General features: G+C 39.3%; 1 protein-coding gene across 4 annotated transcripts; it reads left to right on the top strand.

Moving 5' to 3' along the window:
- Positions 1-268: 268 nt before the first annotated feature.
- Positions 269-16,779, top strand: sh3bp2 (SH3-domain binding protein 2). Of its 4 annotated transcripts, none has more exons than XM_028418674.1 (12): positions 269-545; positions 12,693-12,832; positions 12,924-13,026; positions 13,234-13,351; positions 13,677-13,744; positions 13,930-14,015; positions 14,092-14,878; positions 15,065-15,191; positions 15,366-15,421; positions 15,612-15,687; positions 15,983-16,042; positions 16,129-16,779. In XM_028418674.1, exons 2-12 carry the CDS (start codon positions 12,697-12,699, stop codon positions 16,255-16,257), a joined length of 1,746 nt encoding a protein of 581 aa, XP_028274475.1. In that variant the 5' UTR covers positions 269-545; positions 12,693-12,696; the 3' UTR covers positions 16,258-16,779. The 4 variants fall into 4 exon arrangements, with proteins under 4 accessions (XP_028274475.1, XP_028274474.1, XP_028274472.1 ...); XM_028418673.1 differs by lacking the exon at positions 269-545 and adding an exon at positions 4,064-4,386 and having other exon boundaries at positions 15,068-15,191; XM_028418671.1 differs by lacking the exon at positions 269-545 and adding an exon at positions 4,064-4,386.
- Positions 16,780-18,422: the final 1,643 nt, after the last annotated feature.

Genomic DNA, 18,422 nt, shown 5'->3' with positions numbered 1-18,422 from the left:
CAAACAAAAAACATAAAATACAAAATGTGTTCCTGTTTACATTATTACATGCAAACACTTTATTCACATTTTTTTCTCTATAAACTGATGTACAGTACAGTGCCACACATACTGCACAGCAGCATTCTTTAAGCCAACCAGTTTCTGTTTATGACATAATTGCTGACCAAAAGAAGGAGTGGTCAATGCACGCCATAAACGGGAAGTTAGTCATGAAGTTCTAGCTGCTGCCATACAGTCATAGAAGTTTGATACATGTATGTCCACAGCTATGTAACCATTTCTTTTTATACTGAGGATACAAGAAAAGCTCTTCAATCCTGAAAATAGTCACAGTAAAGGAGTGTGCCTGTCTGTTCATCTGTTTGAATGAGTGCTGCAACCAGTTTCTCTTGTGGTTTGAAGGGAGGGTGTTGTGACACATTATACAGCAGCTCTGTAAAGTGAGGCCAGGAAGTAAGCTGGGCTGAACTCTGCAGGGCTGCACACCACCGATGACACACACACAGACAGAGGAGCAACACAGCTGACGCAGCAATCCATGGGTAAGTTCCATCCATTTTTTGTTTCTGTTTATGAAAAATGTCAACTTTAACATTTTGAAAGAACGTGTCAATGTGTTTAATGTGTAAAAAATAAAGTCCGGGTCATGCTGAAACAGAAAGAGACTTGCAACTGCACACACAGCAAGTGCAACTGCACAATTAGGCAACTCATTCAAAGGCTTCTCTGGTTTATGTGCTGTCAACATGATGTAGGTTGGTGGCTTTAGGATATGATGTTACGGGTCAAGAGAGGCATAGTGGAGCACAATGTGTGCATAGTGTGGAGCGGGGAAGTAATTTAATATCACTAAACCTCAAATTGTTTTACAACTTTTTGGTGTTCAAATAATGACTGAAAGTGCACTTATAAATAGGCTGTATGAAGAGGAACTGACTTTCTGCACAGTGCTATATAGCTCTGCATGGCTTGCTGCAATTTTAGAGTTGGAGCCCTCATTAGCTGCTTTCAATCAGCCAACAGATGCTGAGATGTCCAAAATCCTGCTCAGGCTTTTACACAGCTGAAAAAGACTCTAGTCATTTTGGATGACATTTTTATGCCCAAAGTAGGAGAGTATCTGATGTCACCATGGCAATAACGGACAATCTGTATGGGCAATTATAATTGATACAAATATGGAGTCCAGGTTGGTTGAGCGGTGGTTGGGTGGTTTCTTCGTTTTTCTGTGAATGAGAGAAATAAGAGTAATGGTGGCAGGAAGCCCTCAGACTGCCCTGTTAGCATTATTAGCAATGCTAGCAAACAAACACCTACCTACCCAAGAGCTGTCAAACTATTGACAAATATCAACAATAGGTTTACTTGCACAGTTGGATTTGGAAAATAAATAAATTAATACCTCTTACTTTAGAGCTAAGTCATGGCTTCAGCCATCACATATAAGAACTCAGAATTTAAACTCACTCGAACTTTTTGTACCATGTGTGTAGACATGTCTGGACATTTTTACATGGAGGTCTATGGAGACTGGAACCAGCCATTTGGCAAAATGGTCATATTTGGCACTTTTATGTTAGCGTTATCATCTGCATTTAACATCTGCAAAAGTTTAAAATTCCTCCTGCCTTTGTCTTCTTCTGATTTAGTGGTCCAAATTCCAAATTAGCAGCAACATTTGAAATGGTTCAACAGGCCCTTCCACCCTCCGGGCAGACATATTAGTTGAAATTCATTTTTTAACAAGTGAAACAGAGAGTGTTTAATATCAAACAGAAGTAGTCGAGAGCAGCTTCTCATTTTTAGCTGCATTGTGACTATAAAGGTTTGCTGACTAAAATAGCAACTGTAACTTGTTTTACCAGCTAGAGGCTCGGACGGTAGGTTTTTAAAGCCATGTAGATAGTCGAAGTGCAGCGGTAGGAGATTAAATGAACAATTTTTTGTTGGGACGCTTAGGTAGTAACACTTTGGGTCTGACAGCACTGCATGCATCTGTTTTTCTCTCTTTCATGTTTTTTATTGTATAGTTTGAAGGTTATTAATTCTGTTTGAACAGCACAGTTCTCTTTATGGGGAGCCGTTTGAAGCCACAATGTAGTGATGTGTGTTTTTTCAATTGAGAAACCCACCTCCTCTATATTTAGTGGATGGAACACAGGCCCCAAATAAAAACTACAAGTACCTCTCAGATCAATTTTTCCCACAGATGATTTATAGTGGTTTATGACTCAGGACCTTCTTACAAAAAGCTGATGAGTGCAAACTACTGCCCTACCACGCACCAGTGCAGGTGTTGCTTTGATTAACTGTTTGTGTGGCTTGCTGTCAAACAAAGACCTGGTTTTAGTTTGTGTTAGTGCAGTCACTGCAACAGGAACCAGCAGACGTGAATATCAAATATCAGAGCACTGTTACAACCTCACACACAGCCTCTCTTTGGGCCATGCTGGATATTACCCATTTAATTTTAATCATTACACACTCTAAAGAACAACTAATCAATAAATAGAAGTTTGCAACTGTTTTTTATAGACATTTATCACTCAATAATATAAACGATCAACACCTGCAGTAGCATGAAGATTTTCACTGTTACACCTAAAAACATCAGTAGGCTTAAGTTGCTTATGGTGTCCATATACTTTAGTTCACATAGTGACCAATATTATATAATATATTCAAGTTCAAACACTAGGTTGATTTGGGGAAAAATGCAGCTTTAATATTAAAATTCAATTGTATTGAATTTTTTGTATTTTATTGAATTAATAAGCCTAAAAACACAACATATATACATATATATATACATATGTGTATATATATATATATATATATATATATATATATATATATATATATATATATATATATATATACATGTGTGTATATATATATATATATATATATACATATATATACATATGTATATATATATGTATATATATACATATATACATATATATATACTGTATATCATATCTGGGAGATGTATTATTGATGAAATGTGTTGTGTTTTTAGGCTTATTAATAATCAGATAGACAATATAATATTAAAATTCAATACAATTGAATTTTAATATTAAAGCTGCATTTTAAGGTTTGTCTCAAAACACACACATTTCTAACAATCAACACTTTTTACAATGAAAACTTCCAGGGTCACCATTATTGGCTACCATTGTGATGAAGTCCCCGTCCTCATGAACACACAGACATACGACCTCATGTTACCGTGTCCTTGTGAGGATGTGTTTGTGCCATATACAGCTGAAAGAGGAAGTGTGCCACCTTTAAATTTGTAGTAAGCTCGGTGGCATTACTACCACCACAGATGTGGAAAAAAAGAAGTCTGAGAATGCCTTCTAGTGAAGTGTACAAATGGAAAAATAGAGGGGGATACCAGCATACTGGCATACCCGCAACTTCCCAGCTTCATGGGGAGGGAGGGTCATCTTAAGGCTGCCTGGAAATTACACGTCAAATAGTCATCGAAAAGGGCTCTAATATAACATCACATCAGTATTTGGTTATATTACAGCACAATAAATACCACAGTGTGGGTCTTTGTTACCATAGTAACAGCTTTAGTCCCATCTAAATGGGGTGTGTTGCTTGAAAAAGACCAGTTGTTATGGTCTTGTGGGTCTATTCTTTCTGCATATGCATATAAGTCATTGTATGTGTTCATGTGTACGACAGGAAGTTGAACAAGCATCAGATATAAAAAAGCAGACGTTGTGTTAAAGTTCACCTGCAGCCTTGCAGCTCTTGTTTCAGGTTGTACTTGTAGATGTGTGTGTGTGTGTACACGCTTAACCTCCATTGTTCCAGTGTTGAGATGGAAAGTCCCACAGCGTTATTTCTCAGGTCCTGTTTGTCCGAGTGTATGAGACATGACAGTGTGGGAGCGGTGTGGGCCGCGTCAAGCACCCAATCACACTCTGTCTTAAAAGAAGCAGGAAGGAACTTGCAAGGGCCAGTCAACCAATCAGGAGCTAGGGCTAGAGGAGGGGACCCCCTTCAGGAAACGTCTGAGTACCAGGGTTCAGATCATCAACAGACACCCATATCGGCTGATGCTTCTTTGTCTCTCCACTTCTTCAACTTATTTGTCTTACACCTGTCTTTCCATTCATCTGCATTCTGCTGTTACACTTTACATTTTTAACCCATTTCCTGACATCGAACCTGTGACTTTACCATTCTACTCTGATACAACCATCTTCCGTCAATCCACGTGCCTAAAAATTATGGTGGTATATTACCCTGTGTTGCCATGTCCATCGGCATGTCCGCTCCGTCGGTGAGGAAGAAGAAGTCGTTTGCACGAAGCTACAAGCCAAGCACCAGGATGTGTGTTCAGGAGTATAAGGATGCCATGTAAGTTTGCGCTCTGCTTCGTCTCTGTGGTCATTGATGTTTTTTTGCAGTCAGATATCATGTCTTCAGTGGTTCTTATTATCATCTTTGGTAGAGATGTGGGTATCAGAGAGGTCTTTGATTTGGCAAAGTCTCTTCCCCATTACAAGCAGTCAGTAAAGCAACATGGGAATTTCTTTACCATTGGGTAAAAACTGTTTATGTTCCTATTCACATGCAGCTGCTTGTTTTTCTGTTATTTTGGTTTTGGTTAGTGGACATGCAGTCAGAGATAAATATTTTCTCATGCCTTCCACCAGGTATGAAGCTTAAGCTCAATGAATAGAAATGAAGTTGATCCATTGCATTACCAACACCTCCCTATTGCAGTGGAAGTAGACACATACTTAGCACAGACTGTGCCGCCGGCATGTAGTGAAGTCAGCCTTTCTCCTTAAATACATGAAGTGCAGTTGTAAGAAATACCGCTGATACGGTGCTTTCTGTGGCAGAAAGGTTGAAGGCAGTCAATGAGTTTGTTTCAGGATTTTCAATGAAGGCCTGATTTATGATGTAACACATAAAAGTAGGTTGTGCACGAGGTCACGTTCATATCTCAGGATGCAAGTGTGGGAAGGCGAGCCATAGTTAAAAGAAGAAATTCATATTTTATGTTTTCTTTTTCTTTTCTTTTTTTTGCTGAAGTGAAACATTTATTTATTTATTTAAAAATTAACTTACATTTGATTTGATTTGATTTTACTAGATTTGATTTAACTTTGGATAAATATTTTAAGTGTATGTAGTGTGTAAAAAATGCATTTTATCTTGCAGGACAGATGTTACAGAGATTATAATAGAGATTAATATCACAGACTGGTTTTGCTTTAATCCCAAAAGCAGCAAGCATTCAAGCCACTAAGAAAAAGTTCCAGCTTTCACTGGTTTTGGTTGTTTTATAGTCAACATTCCACTCAAAACAGAGCCTAATGCAGGCTTTATTTTCCCACTGGAGTAATCCGCTGTTGCCGCGGTAATTCCTCAGCTGGTTTTGTGAGATAGAGGAAGAGAAGACATTTACAGGAAACTTGTTCTCATTTTTGACCCCCGTATCAGAGGATGGGGGGGTGAGAGAGCTGGCTCTTCCTGTCTCTCATTCTCTGTGCACCTTTATTTACCTCTTTATCTTTCAGTCTCTAAATCACTGTGTTTCTTTGCAACTACAGTGCAGTTTTGAATTCTTTTAGAAGTCGCAGTGTGACATTTGTGTGCTTTAGTCTTAGAATTAATCCTTCCTGCAGACGTTGTGGAAGTGTGACAGCAGTGCAGTTCCTGTTGCTGCCATATTTGGACACAGGAGGATATAATGCGTAAATAAATAAAAAACCCTACAGGTAGAGAAAGAGGACCGCTTTCTATGAGGGACAGGTACAGATGTGTGTGTGTGTGAACCTAAAGTTAACTTTTAGTTTCTGTTCCGTTTTTGTCCTGTATTTTCATTTCTTAATAAGGAACTAAAAATTCTACGTATATCACGTCACGTTTAGTTTGTGAGTAGTACATCCATGTTTTTTATTCTCTGAGTTGTAGTTTGAGTCACTATTGGGTGGAGGTCACAACTGTGGCTAGAAGAGGAGCCACTGCAACAAAGCTTTAGTTGCCTTCAAAACCAACAAAAGCTTTATGGTCTCTTTTCAAACATCTATAAATAAACATATATTAGTTTCTAGGGTTTGTTTACTGGCTAAAAAGTGAAGCTGAAACAGACTACAGTATGATTTTGTACATGCACACATTGACACAAACAGGTCTCAGGTGTGTTATATAAGCAAGTCCATCCCCATTAACCCACATGTTAAAATGACTGAGTTTATTATAGAAATATTTCCATCCTGGTACAAAAATAATTTTGGTCTGTATAGATAATTTCCTCATACATGAGAACTGTTTATTTAACTATAACTCATTCTTTTAAGTTATATTAGGGTATGCACATCTACGTCAGCTCCACTCATGCTACAGTATTTGGAACATCTTCACCAGGAAAACATGAGGTTAATATTTCAGTCCTTGAATGGGAGCTTTTCCTTGTAAAATGTGTTGCATTAAGATGATCTTCACCTTCACCTAACCCTTTAACCAGTTTTAACCTCTAATCTTAACCAGTTGTTTAAAATGTCGTTAAAACTAAACTTGGACAAAAGTGAAATTTAAAACCAACAGAAAACATCTGCAATGTCAGGGGCCTCGAACCTCACACTCCTAAGTAAAAGAAAGTTCATAACTTTGGATACTTTTGTGGCTTTATCGGTCTAATGTCCAGATAACGACAGGCAATACGATCATATGTTAGCAGAAACGTAACCTCGGGTTTATACGGTGGGTCGACCAAATAACCATAACATACTTTCAGGCATACTTTTCAGGAAAGTGTGGTGCATGTAGCCCATAAAAAGTACAAAACATGAGGTCGAAATGAATAATTCTGGAAATTCTGGGGCTAAAACTGCACATACAGTGCCTTGCGACCTGCCTGGTGTGTTCCTTGTTCTTCATGACGCTCTCTGTGCTTTAAACGGACCTCTGAGACTATCACAGTGCAGGTGCATTTATAAGGAGACTTGATTACACACAGGTGGATTCCATTTATCATCATTAGTCATTTAGGTCAACATTGGATCATTCAGAGATCCTCACTGAACTTCTGGAGAGAGTTTGCTGCACTGAAAGTAAAGGGGCTGAATAATTTTGCACGCCCAATTTTTCTGTTTTTTATTTGTTAAAAAAGTTTGAAATATCCAATAAATTTCGTTCCACTTCATGATTGTGTCCCACTTGTTGTTGATTCTTCACAAAAACTTACAGTTTTATATCTTTATGTTTGAAGCCTGAAATGTGGCAAAAGGTCACAAAGTTCAAGGGGGCCAAATACTTTCGCAAGGCACTGTATACTTGTAGGTGCAGCAGATCAATGACCTGATCAATCAATATTCATTAGCAGAATGCTAGCAATTTATGGGAAAACCTTCGAAGTAATAGTAATAAGTTATAAGTAATAATTAAGAGTTAAGGACACTAACATGGCTGAAAACAATCAGAGAACACATACTGTTGAAAACTCCTTCCTAATGGAAGCCGTTATGGATATGGATATGGAGCCGGTGCATATTCCTGGAAGTTAGAATACAGACCAGAATAAGTATCGATATAGCGTCAGAAGTTTGTGAAGCATGACATTACCCTGTTTCAGGTGTTAGCTCATTGCCAGTTTTTATTCATTCTATTTAACCGTCATTCTCATGCAGTCAAATAATCCCATGCGTAAAAGGAAACACTGACAACTTAAGCTAAAGCTCATCCTCTCTATTTGCATGTTCTCATCTGCTTTTTAATGTTACACTTAGAGTGTAAAGCTGCGAAACAGGAAGTGAGAGGTAGGGCCTGTCTGATAGTTTTTACTTTCTGGATACAGGCTGGACTGCAGCTGCTGCAGCTGGTAGATGGTGGTTTATTCATGACCTTTGTGTGTTTGTGAGGGCGCCTTATAGGGCTGTGAGATTCATGATGATCTGAAGCAAATGTGGCATTGGTTAGCCACAGATATATTTTTTTTATAAGCAGACACCTGACAGGTGTGAAAATCAGTGCCACAGATGATGACATTGGATTTTTGATCCTACCGATGTCTTAAATGAAACCCATGACTTACTGTGAACACCATCTGTCCCCTGTGATTCTCGGCAGAAACTACATGAAAATGGCCACATTTTTGTCATTGATGGGGTATTTTCCATCACTTCACCAGCCACAGAATGAGTATCACATTGATTAAATGAAAATGAAATACCCAACTGAATTAAGCACTCTACATGCAAAAATATTTATGCCTTTAAATGTATTTAACCAGCCCAATTGAAGCACATTTGTGAACAATGCATAAGCCTGTTGGTTGTCAGCAGGGATGCAGAATATCATCAGCAAGACACTGTTAACAGCAGATACTGGCCTTTAAATAAAATAATGGCTAATATGATGCACCAAGAATTTAAGAATAGGTTAAATCCACTATAGGACAAGCTTGATTATTATAGAAATATTTGACTATATCAATATCGTGCATCATGCGTCACCTTTCAAGCTACATGGTGGATCAGGTAGTGATACTTATATTTCATTATGTGTGTTTTATTCGTTTGCTTGTGTGTATGTATAGGTTGCCGTTTGATTGATGGGTGCCTATTTTTTTATTTTTTTTTCTGCAAAACAGCTTCACTTTATAGGAAAGGCTTCAGACAGTCACTAACAGGATCTAACTCCAGACATTACATGACTTTAATGACCTCATTACATGTCTGTGTTTGTTTTCCAAGTTTACATTTGCTATATTCCCTTGTCAACGTTGATGGAATTTCACAGGAATCTTGTCCTGAGCTGAAGGGGGTTTCCATCTTTCCGCTGCACCGGTTTCATTTTCACTTGCATCTAAATGAGTGGTCAATCTTATGGTGTCTGCTGTCTGTCATCATGACACCAGTGTATTGTAAATGTATTAAATTAAATTAAATAAAGCTATAAATGGAAATCTTAAATAAATATGGCAGTAAGTACATAGAAGAGACACATTTATTTATTCAGTGCCAATTGTGGCATTATGAAATGCAAGCTGCATTAAATAAATAGATGTGTATTTATGTAATTATTACCGTATTCATTTCAGGGTTAATTGATAGCCTTCTTGGTTTGTTTGTGACTGAAATATCCTGAAAAAATATAAGATTTTTATGGCTTTCTTCACAAACTCTGACTACTGGCAAGAACATCAGATAATAATGATAATAATAACTGAAATTTCTTCAGTTTCTCATAATGCTTCAGGGTTGCCACTTGCTGTGAGCGTAAAGCCACATCTGGCATTTTCTTTTTTAGATAACCATTCTTTTGTAGCTGCCCCAAATTCCGCATCTCCCATCAATCATCCAGAAGCTTCTCTGATAAGCTTGCTGCTAGTACTAGCAGCCATTATAGTTACTTGCCATCTTTATCTATTTATCTGGTAGGTAAACAGAAGGCTGGTATCAACAAGACACAGTGTTTAAAATGAGAAAAGTCACTTTAAATTATCAGACATTGTGATTGTGTGTGTTCAGAGAGGAAATTTGTTTGAATGGGTCTGGTATGTGAGCAGCTCCTGTTCTCCCCTTCCTGTCAAACAGCAGCGCTCCGATTAGCATCGCTGGCAACACAGACATCAGCAGAGTTCAGAATGGAGATTTAAAAAGAAAAAAGGGGGTGAGAGGGTTCAAAGGTAAAAAAAAAAACACAAAAAAAAACGTCAGCACATCAGACTTGGTTTTATGGAATGGGGAGGTTATTTCTGAGTCATTTCTTAACTGTAAATTAAATGTGACCTAGAAATCATGAAACTCTGCTGGTAGATTTGTTAATTTGCCATCTGTCAGGAAGTGACTTCATATGACACAATATAAGTGGATATGAATCTACTTGTGCTCACACATTCATTCATCATTTTAAGAGGGTAGTCATACATAATATACTAATACTTGGACATTGTTAATGTTTTAAAATAACAAAATGTATATTAACATCTAAGGAGATGGAACTTGTGTAAACCCTATTTGTATGTGGACACTGTTAGCAGCTGTCTTTGTTAAAGTGTCTTTTCGAAGCTGCTGCTCTGTTTAGCACACCGTGGAAGGAAGTGGCCCCTGTATGTGCGGACAAACAAAAGACATAAGTTGTCCAACGAAAGGGGAGCTTTAATAAAAAGGGTGAGCAAATGAGGTGCTTATTCAGAACACGCTGACAGCATGTAGACGGTCAAATGTCAGTTATGACAGAAGGAATTGAAATTTCAGTCCCCACTAAAGAGCCAGAACAAGAGTGACAGCCAACATGTAGTGCATCTATAGTTTTTTAATCAAGAATAAACGCTGAAGCAGGTCATGCCCTCCCCTCCTCCTGATGCTGATCTTTCTCCTCCATTATTTGGAAAAATGCCTTTCAGTCCTCTTCCTGTAGAAAACATGAAAATGCTGAGCGAACAGCATCACGTTGTTTCAGTTTTATCAGCTGCTTTTGTGTCTGCTCTGCTACAGCGAGGACTACAGGAAATCCTCCCGCTGTGAGTGATAGGCAGGTCGGTGACCTGGCTCTCAGACCGAGGTGAGGTTTAGTTGACTGTGTATGTTGAGTATGAGAGTGAGAGCATATACAGAGACTGTGCGGTTTTGTTCTCCAGCTGTCTCATGTACAGTTATGTTTACTGATAACTAGTAGATAGACGTCAAACAACATGCACACCCACACTCTCTCATGCATGCATGCACACACATGCAGAATGACTCCCTATTCTGCCCATAAGCCTTTCATAATGTTGCAGGTTTTGCATACTTGTCAACATTTTAGCATTTAAAGCATTAGCCTCATTTTAATACACTAACCTTTTGTTAAGCTTCTAGCCTGCATGTGTTTGTCTCCACACGTCTCTGTTCCAATGTGGGCCTGAGATTTGGTATCATCTTTCTAATACTTGACAAAAGCTCCACCTCAGCCTGTCAACGGCTTCAATTTGTTTGTATGTGGACACTTAAAGCAGTTGAAGTGTCATTTACCGACAGATAAGGAGGCGAGTTTTAAGGTGGACCCAAATGCAGACAAAAAAAGGTCAAAACGTTGTCTACAACAACAAAAAATAGCAAAAGTCCAAAGAATAAACAAAGCAACAAAGTAAATATAGATTAAAAACAACATTCAACTTATTATCAAAATGTAAAATGCAAAATGTAAACAGTAGCAAACACAGCAAAGGTGAAGCACATGGTTTAAGTACACAGGGAGTGGGTGAGACAGGTGGAAATAATTAGGAAGAGGCACGTAAGCACAGTGGAGATAAGACAAAAGACACGCAAGAAAACTTGACTTTCAAAATATGACAGTTCAAGGAAGACATTGAAAGTGACACTTGAACATGAAGTCGGCTAAAACAACAAGAAGCAACAAGCCTGTGAACTGCTTTAAACCCCCGTTCCAGTGGTATAACCAAGGATCTTCGTCATCTGTCTTTAGGTCTTATGCACAATTATTCTCCAAATCTGTGGGTAGTTCTCCCCAGAGGTGACCCAGTTTGCTTGAAATGCAAAGACTTTAACCACCAAAACCATGAAAAACGGGGGGAGAGCACCTTTCTGTAAGTGCACTGCAAAAGCATTCAATGAATCCAGTACTCCTCCAGTTCTGTATCACAGCTAAAGGGAGTGGACCTTGGCAGGAACTCCAGCTTAATGCTTCATTCCTGGACAAACACACACACAGACACACACACCCACTGAGGTCAATAGATGGTGTTGATAGCCTGGAAGTTACACAGAAACACTTGATGAAGAACTTTAATAGATGTTTTTTTTTTTTTGGCTACTTCTTTTCTCTGCCTTTCTTTTTTTCTTGCACACACACACACACACACACACACACACACACACACACACACACACACATTGGTCAAAGGAAAAGAACACAGGATCACAGGATGTTATGCGCTTCCTGTCTGAACCAAATGAGTGTGTCTGTTGGTGTGTAGGTGCACTATCTGAACTCTAGTGTGTTTATGTGTGAGGGAGAGCAAGGAGCGAGAGAGATAGAAATCAACAAAGGCAACCAGAGAGAGAGAGAGAGAGAGAGAGAGAGAGAGAGAGAAGCTTTAAAGGGCATCAGACTGAAATGAAAAGAGGGTTTTGATCAGAGGAGGCAGAAAATCAGATGGACAAACAGTCCCAGTTTGGATGAGTTAAACCCAGAGGGACAGACAGAAGCCAAGCAGTTTGTTGTCTGTGCTCATGGACGTCCTGCCTGCTTTAGCTTCCACGGTGTTAGCCTCCACCGTCAGCCTGCTGAGGGAGAGCGCTGCTGTTCAGGGCATCAATAAGAGGCTCAACAGGAGGTAGGCGCTTCTGAATCGAGGGAAAGAGTTCTGAAACAGTGTGGAAGCTGTGTTTATTTTAATGGGTCCCACCACCTCAATCAAAAACTCAGCAGAACGTTGGGATCCTGTTTGGTCTTTTCTGTGTCTAATGAAACTATAAGGACTTTGGATTGACAAGAAAACATCAAATCCATAAGAACCTTTCTTTAACAAGAAGATTATTTCTTCAGTGCTGACCATGACAAAGCTCAGTGTCACATGTCACACGATGGTGGTTTTGGTCTGACTTTTACATCACACTTTGTTTGTTGTTTATACCAACATTTCCTGGTTCTACATTTATGCGGCAATGGCAGCACTCATAGTTTAACGTCTTCTCCTCCTATAGGACCATGTCGTCTCCAGAGGTGTGCTGGCCGGTGCCAATGCGAGCCATTGGGGCTCAGAACCTCCTCACTATGCCAGGAGGAGTTTCCACTGCGGGATACCTTCACAAGAAGGGAGGCAGCCAGTTCAGCCTCATGAAATGTGAGTTTATAGTAACATTTTTAAAAACATCCCTTACACCACAGTCAAGATACATGGAAATAATTTTGAATAAATGTTGCTTGTCTTGCAGGGCCTCTTAGGTACATCATCATCCACAAGGGTTGTGTATATTATTTTAAAACCAGTACCTCTCCTTCACCACAAGGAGCGTTCTCTCTCAACGGCTACAACAGGTCAGTATCAGCTCTTTAGCTGTTAGCTTAGCATGGTTTTTGACTATGAGCATATGTTGGTCATTTAAAATAAAATGCTATTATAGCTCTTCATACACATCTTATATTCCAGGAGTTAATGTACAGTTGTATATACAAATATTTCATTGATGAGCAGAAATATTTTAGCATACTTCTAAGATTTTACATTTTGTTTTTCTTCTTCAGAGTGATGAGAGCAGCGGAGGAGACAACGTCCAGCAATGTTTTTCCTTTTAAGATCGTTCACTTCAGTAAGAAACACAGGACCTGGTTCTTCTCTGCAGCCAGTGAGGATGAGAGGAGGGTGAGAACAACCCTACACACAATGTACAAAAGAAGAGAGTGTATTTAGATACAACTATACCCAAAACTAGTTTGGGTCCACTAGTTTGTGAACCTGGCATGATTTTTGTCTGACTATTACTATTCCTATTATTATTGTTATTGATGTTGTTATATTAAATTCTATTTATTTATTTTTGAATGGACACAACATAGGGTCGTCTGTTTTGTGCAATTAATGTGCAATTATGAAATCAATTAACCTGGTCATTGACAGTTTAATAGGACAAGGCATGAATTTTTAAAAGTATTTCATGTTTAACAGCATTTTGCGCACTGTCTTGCAGAAATGGATGCGATACCTGCGGCGGGAGATAGATCACTATAATGACAGGAAAGACTCACACATACCAAGGTACCCTAGTATAAAATTATTACAACATAGCCTATAAGAATTGTTGGTAGCCTAGAGCCACAGAGCAACACTACAGGCAAAGTCGTAGGCATTCAGAAGCAGCTAGCTTGATATGTAAAGCAAAAAAGAAATATGCAATTTTGCAATAATTTGTTTTACTGATAATATTTTCTGTGTTGCCATAGTGACTCAGACTCAGATACAGACAGCTTCTATGGCACAATCGAGAGGCCCATGGATATTAAACATCCTGTTGATACAACAGATGATGGTAAGACCTTGCAAATACACTGTCTACAATATATCATATTTGCTCTTATTAAACTGCCTTTTCTTTCTGTGTTTAGATTATGTCGTGGAAGATGATGATGAGGAGGAGGAAGACTATGTAAAGCCGGACAGTGACTGTTCGCCGACCTCCTCAGGTCGACCCACGGGGCCACCCCCCTCCTACCCTCCTCCTCCAGTACCAGCAGGTTTCCCAATCCATCGAGACTCTAGTCCCACTTTCCTCAAAGGTCTGCCTCCTCCCATCCCATCACAGCACAGAATCCCAACCAGCCCACTCCCAAAGAAACCCCCACCTTCCGTCCCCCCTCCAACCTTACAGAAGGATCCGGGCAAAGGCCCACCACCTCCTCTCCCTTTTGCTCCTCACCTGCACAAGTCCTCATCTTCCACACCTCCACCTCCTCCTCCTCCCAATGCGAAAAAGTTAGTTCAGAGCAGGACGGTCTCTGTGGGCGCCACTGACAATGACAAAAAAGACTGGAGGCCTCTGCCAGCCATGTTGATACAATCACCTGCAACGCTGCCCATCTGTGACCAGTTAGATACCAGGATGGCCCTAAATGGTCCTGCCCACTTTTCTGGGGTTAGCCAGTCGCTGGGCAACAACAATTACCGCAGCAAGCTGAACCTACCGCCTCCACAGTCTGCAAACAGTGGAGGGTCCAACATATCCCTCAACCAGCCACCCTCAAGTCATCCACACCTGCCTGGACATCCGCCTCCACCATCTCCATTACTTAAAGCTGGACTGCACAACAAGCCAGCAGTACCCAAACCTTCCCCACCAGCAGTCAAACCACCACTGCCTGCAGGAAAGTCCAAGCCTCCAGGAACAAATCTTCAGTAAGTGGGGAAAATTATATTTGGAAAAAATTTTGATTTTGATTCAGCAAGAAGAAGTATGATTAGCCTAGCTTAGCACAAAGACAGAGAAGTGCAAATGTCCTAGCTGAACTTCATCCAAAAACAAAAACTTAGAAGTAAAATTAGCAAATTTGTAATTAGCTTTCTCACTAATTTTTTTACCAGAAGAGCATCCCCAGAAGGCCAGAGTTTTCGCTCACTGGGAGGGGAGATGCCTGCAGGCTTGAGGATGAAACAAGATTTGTCCAAACACAGCGTAGGAGGAGACGATTCTGACGACGACTATGAGAATGTAAGAGAATCTGAGATGATTAGTGGGATCACTGTGTTGTATGGCCTCAAACAAGGATCAGTAACAATTTGAACTGTGCAATAATATTCAGAAATCACTGCACAGTACTGTGGTTGTTTTCACATACTTTGTGTCCATTAATGTGACATTTTATTATTACTTCTCCATGTACAGGTGCAGCTGCCGAACTCTGTGTTCATTGATTCAAATGAAACCAGCTTTGTAGAAAGGTAGGACACTTTTTTATGATCATAGTGAGCATGGAAAGAGCAGTTCTGCCCTCTAGTGGCAAACAGCAGCATCTTCTTTCATCTCTGCTTTTATTTCTGCCATTGTTTGATGACAACATCTTGAAATTTAATATACTAAAGGGTTTGTAGAAATGAACTTATAATTCAAAATAATGTTTGTTTCCTTCAGGTTATTCAAAGAAAGCCCAGTTCCTCCACAGGATGGACTTTACGGCATCAGAAACTCAGGAACCAAAACAACAAAGGTAACAAAGCTTCAGAGACACATTAAGCATTTGTAAAGTCTGATGAATGTTGATCAAGGAAACTGGGAAGATCGCTTCATTTAGCCTTTTTTGAGGAAGGAAGCTAACAACTGTTATCATCTAATTACTCATTACATGCTCGAAAGCTGCAACAATTAGTCAATAAATAGATGTTTGAAACAGCTACTCTAAAGTGGCACATGGCGTCCATTTACTTCTGGTCGCATAGTGTAGTGATGATTGTATCCTGATCCTGACACAAACACACACTATATTTTTCCTGTGTATTATCCAGGTGCTGGTGGTGTGGGACGTCAGCATAAACAAAGCCAGAAACTACAGACTATTTGAAGAGGTAAGAGTGTTTCTACTCTCTGATTTATATGAACTACATATATGTATATAATAATAATTAATTTGTTTTGCATGTGTTTTTAATAGGATGGCTGCATATTTCTGGAGACTGAGTTGACCTTTCCTAACCTCTCAGCTCTGATCGAACACTACTACATCCATCCTCTTCCTCACCACGGCTCGCTGTGTCTGCAGAAACCTTACACAAAGACGTGAGGACACGTACGGGCAGCTAGAAACTAGAGCAGAAAAACTGAGACTATGAGCATCTTTGTGACTGAAATGTATCTCTATCTATAAAATAACTGTCATTATATAAAACAGAGCGTACCTCTCACTGTTGAAGAATTTCTGTGTTAGCATAGATCCAGCAAACTCTCTGCTCTGTTCTGTTCTGCTTATTAATGTAAACTAAATTTTATAATGCTCAGCCTGAGGGTGTTGAGATGTCCACAAAGGGGCGCTGTGACACCGAATGATAGTCATCACATTAACAACAGTTATATTTTGTTTTAGTGTATTGGAGGACACATCAACATAACACACTGTAACACACTGTTACTTTGTATTAGAAAGGTTAATTCAATATCCTGCTATCAAATGTATGTATTACTAAAGAGGATATATAAACTGGTCTGACCGTACAGGTAACATTATTACATTTACCAAACAAATCAAACTATAGAAGATGCAACATTTTGAACTAAGGACGATTTCAATAGCACAAGGTCTGCAAATACACACTGTACAGCACTGACTATAATGGTGTTAAATGCTATTCTATATTTATATGTACATTTTGTATGAAGTGTAAAAATGTATATATTGTTTTCTACAACAATATTTGCCAAAGTATATAAAAGATTACATATAAACTCCTGTTCTTTTGCCTCATTTTTTTTAAATATGTGTTTAACCTTCAAAGCGCCAGCATGCTGAGCCAAAACATTTTTTTTCCCATTGTGACAATATTTATTTAGCAAAAATAAGGCCAAAAAGAAATAAACATGTTGTATTCCTCTGATCATTGGTACGGTCTGGTCTTGGGCTGAATTAGCTGGGACGTCCACTTCTGTGAAGATTGACAGCTGTCTTGAATGTTTCCACTTGTGAATAATCTTTCTCACTGTAGAACGTTGAACTGTAAATAGTTTGAAATGGTTTTATTAGTCTTTCTCTAACACCATTGTTTATGTATTTCTCTCTTGTCATTGTGTTAACACACACCTGAATGTTCCAGAGCAGCAAATTGCTAAAATGTCTGTTTTTATAGAGGTCTGTGCACCTGCTGATGATCAATACATCATGACTGATAATCAGCAGCACCTGCTGCAGCTCACACAATTAAAGCCTATGGATGCAGGAAGGGGGAGAGCAGTATTGAAGACATGTTTTGTTTTTTTTTGGCTCCATTTTTGCTAAATAAATAATGGCACATGATAAATGAGTTAATAAAAGTTACTAAGACACACACTTTTCACACACAGAATTTAAAGAGGTGCATATTAATTTTAAACATGACTGTATAATGAAATAATATTCCTCTTATAGCCATAGCTACTATATGTAGTACAGTGGTCGTATTTGTATCAAAGTATAGCCACTCGTCTTGCCTTGTTTTGTGGAAAATAAAGGCTGCTTCTTCCCCACTGATCAGTTCAAAGGATAATAACAAACAGCTCATTGTGATGTGGCATTAACCCACACCAGAACACACTCCCTCCCTTCTCTGACTATTTTCTGTCTGGGCGTGTGGAGAAAATAATAATCCGTAAGAGTGTGCTCCCAGCTCTCCTCTCTCACACAGGGGGGGATAAAGAAGCTCCCTCTTCGGCTACAAGTATCTTTCAAAACCTGGCCCAGATTTGGGCATGATTAAATATCTGCTTTCAGCCGGTGGTGAGCTGCTGCAGCTTCCTGGTGAGATGAGGATAAGGCTGTTTGGTTCTGAAGGAAGTATTGATATCTGTAGGCTGTGTGCAGCTCTGTAAGGATCTGAGCACTTTCTCTCCTTTCTGCCATTTTTCTTGCTTGCATGCAACCACTGTGCTGCAGAATTGACACTGCATTGACCCTTAGAATAAAACAACGAGCCTTTTAGTATTGTGACATCACTGCTGTGGCGGATGCCTAATTTACTTGTTAGCATGCATTGCAGGGAAATGGTGTAAATGATCTGCCACTGTCAATTGCTCACCTTGCATTTTGAGCACATTGACACCATGCTGTGACATCTACCTGCCATGTTTGATTACATTTGATGAGGATAAGCTGATCAAAAGCAACCAGTCCTGATGATTTATTCAAACACTGTCTGTTTTCACTTAAATTCTTAGGGCAGTTTCTGATCCACAGGCTTCAAGCATTATGTATGAGGCACC

This window comes from Parambassis ranga, chromosome 12 (genome assembly GCF_900634625.1).
Source record: "Parambassis ranga chromosome 12, fParRan2.1, whole genome shotgun sequence".
In the NCBI taxonomy this organism is placed as follows: domain Eukaryota; kingdom Metazoa; phylum Chordata; class Actinopteri; family Ambassidae; genus Parambassis; species Parambassis ranga.
Note: the sequence above shows the minus strand (reverse complement) of the source record. Positions and strands in the feature narration are given on the sequence as shown.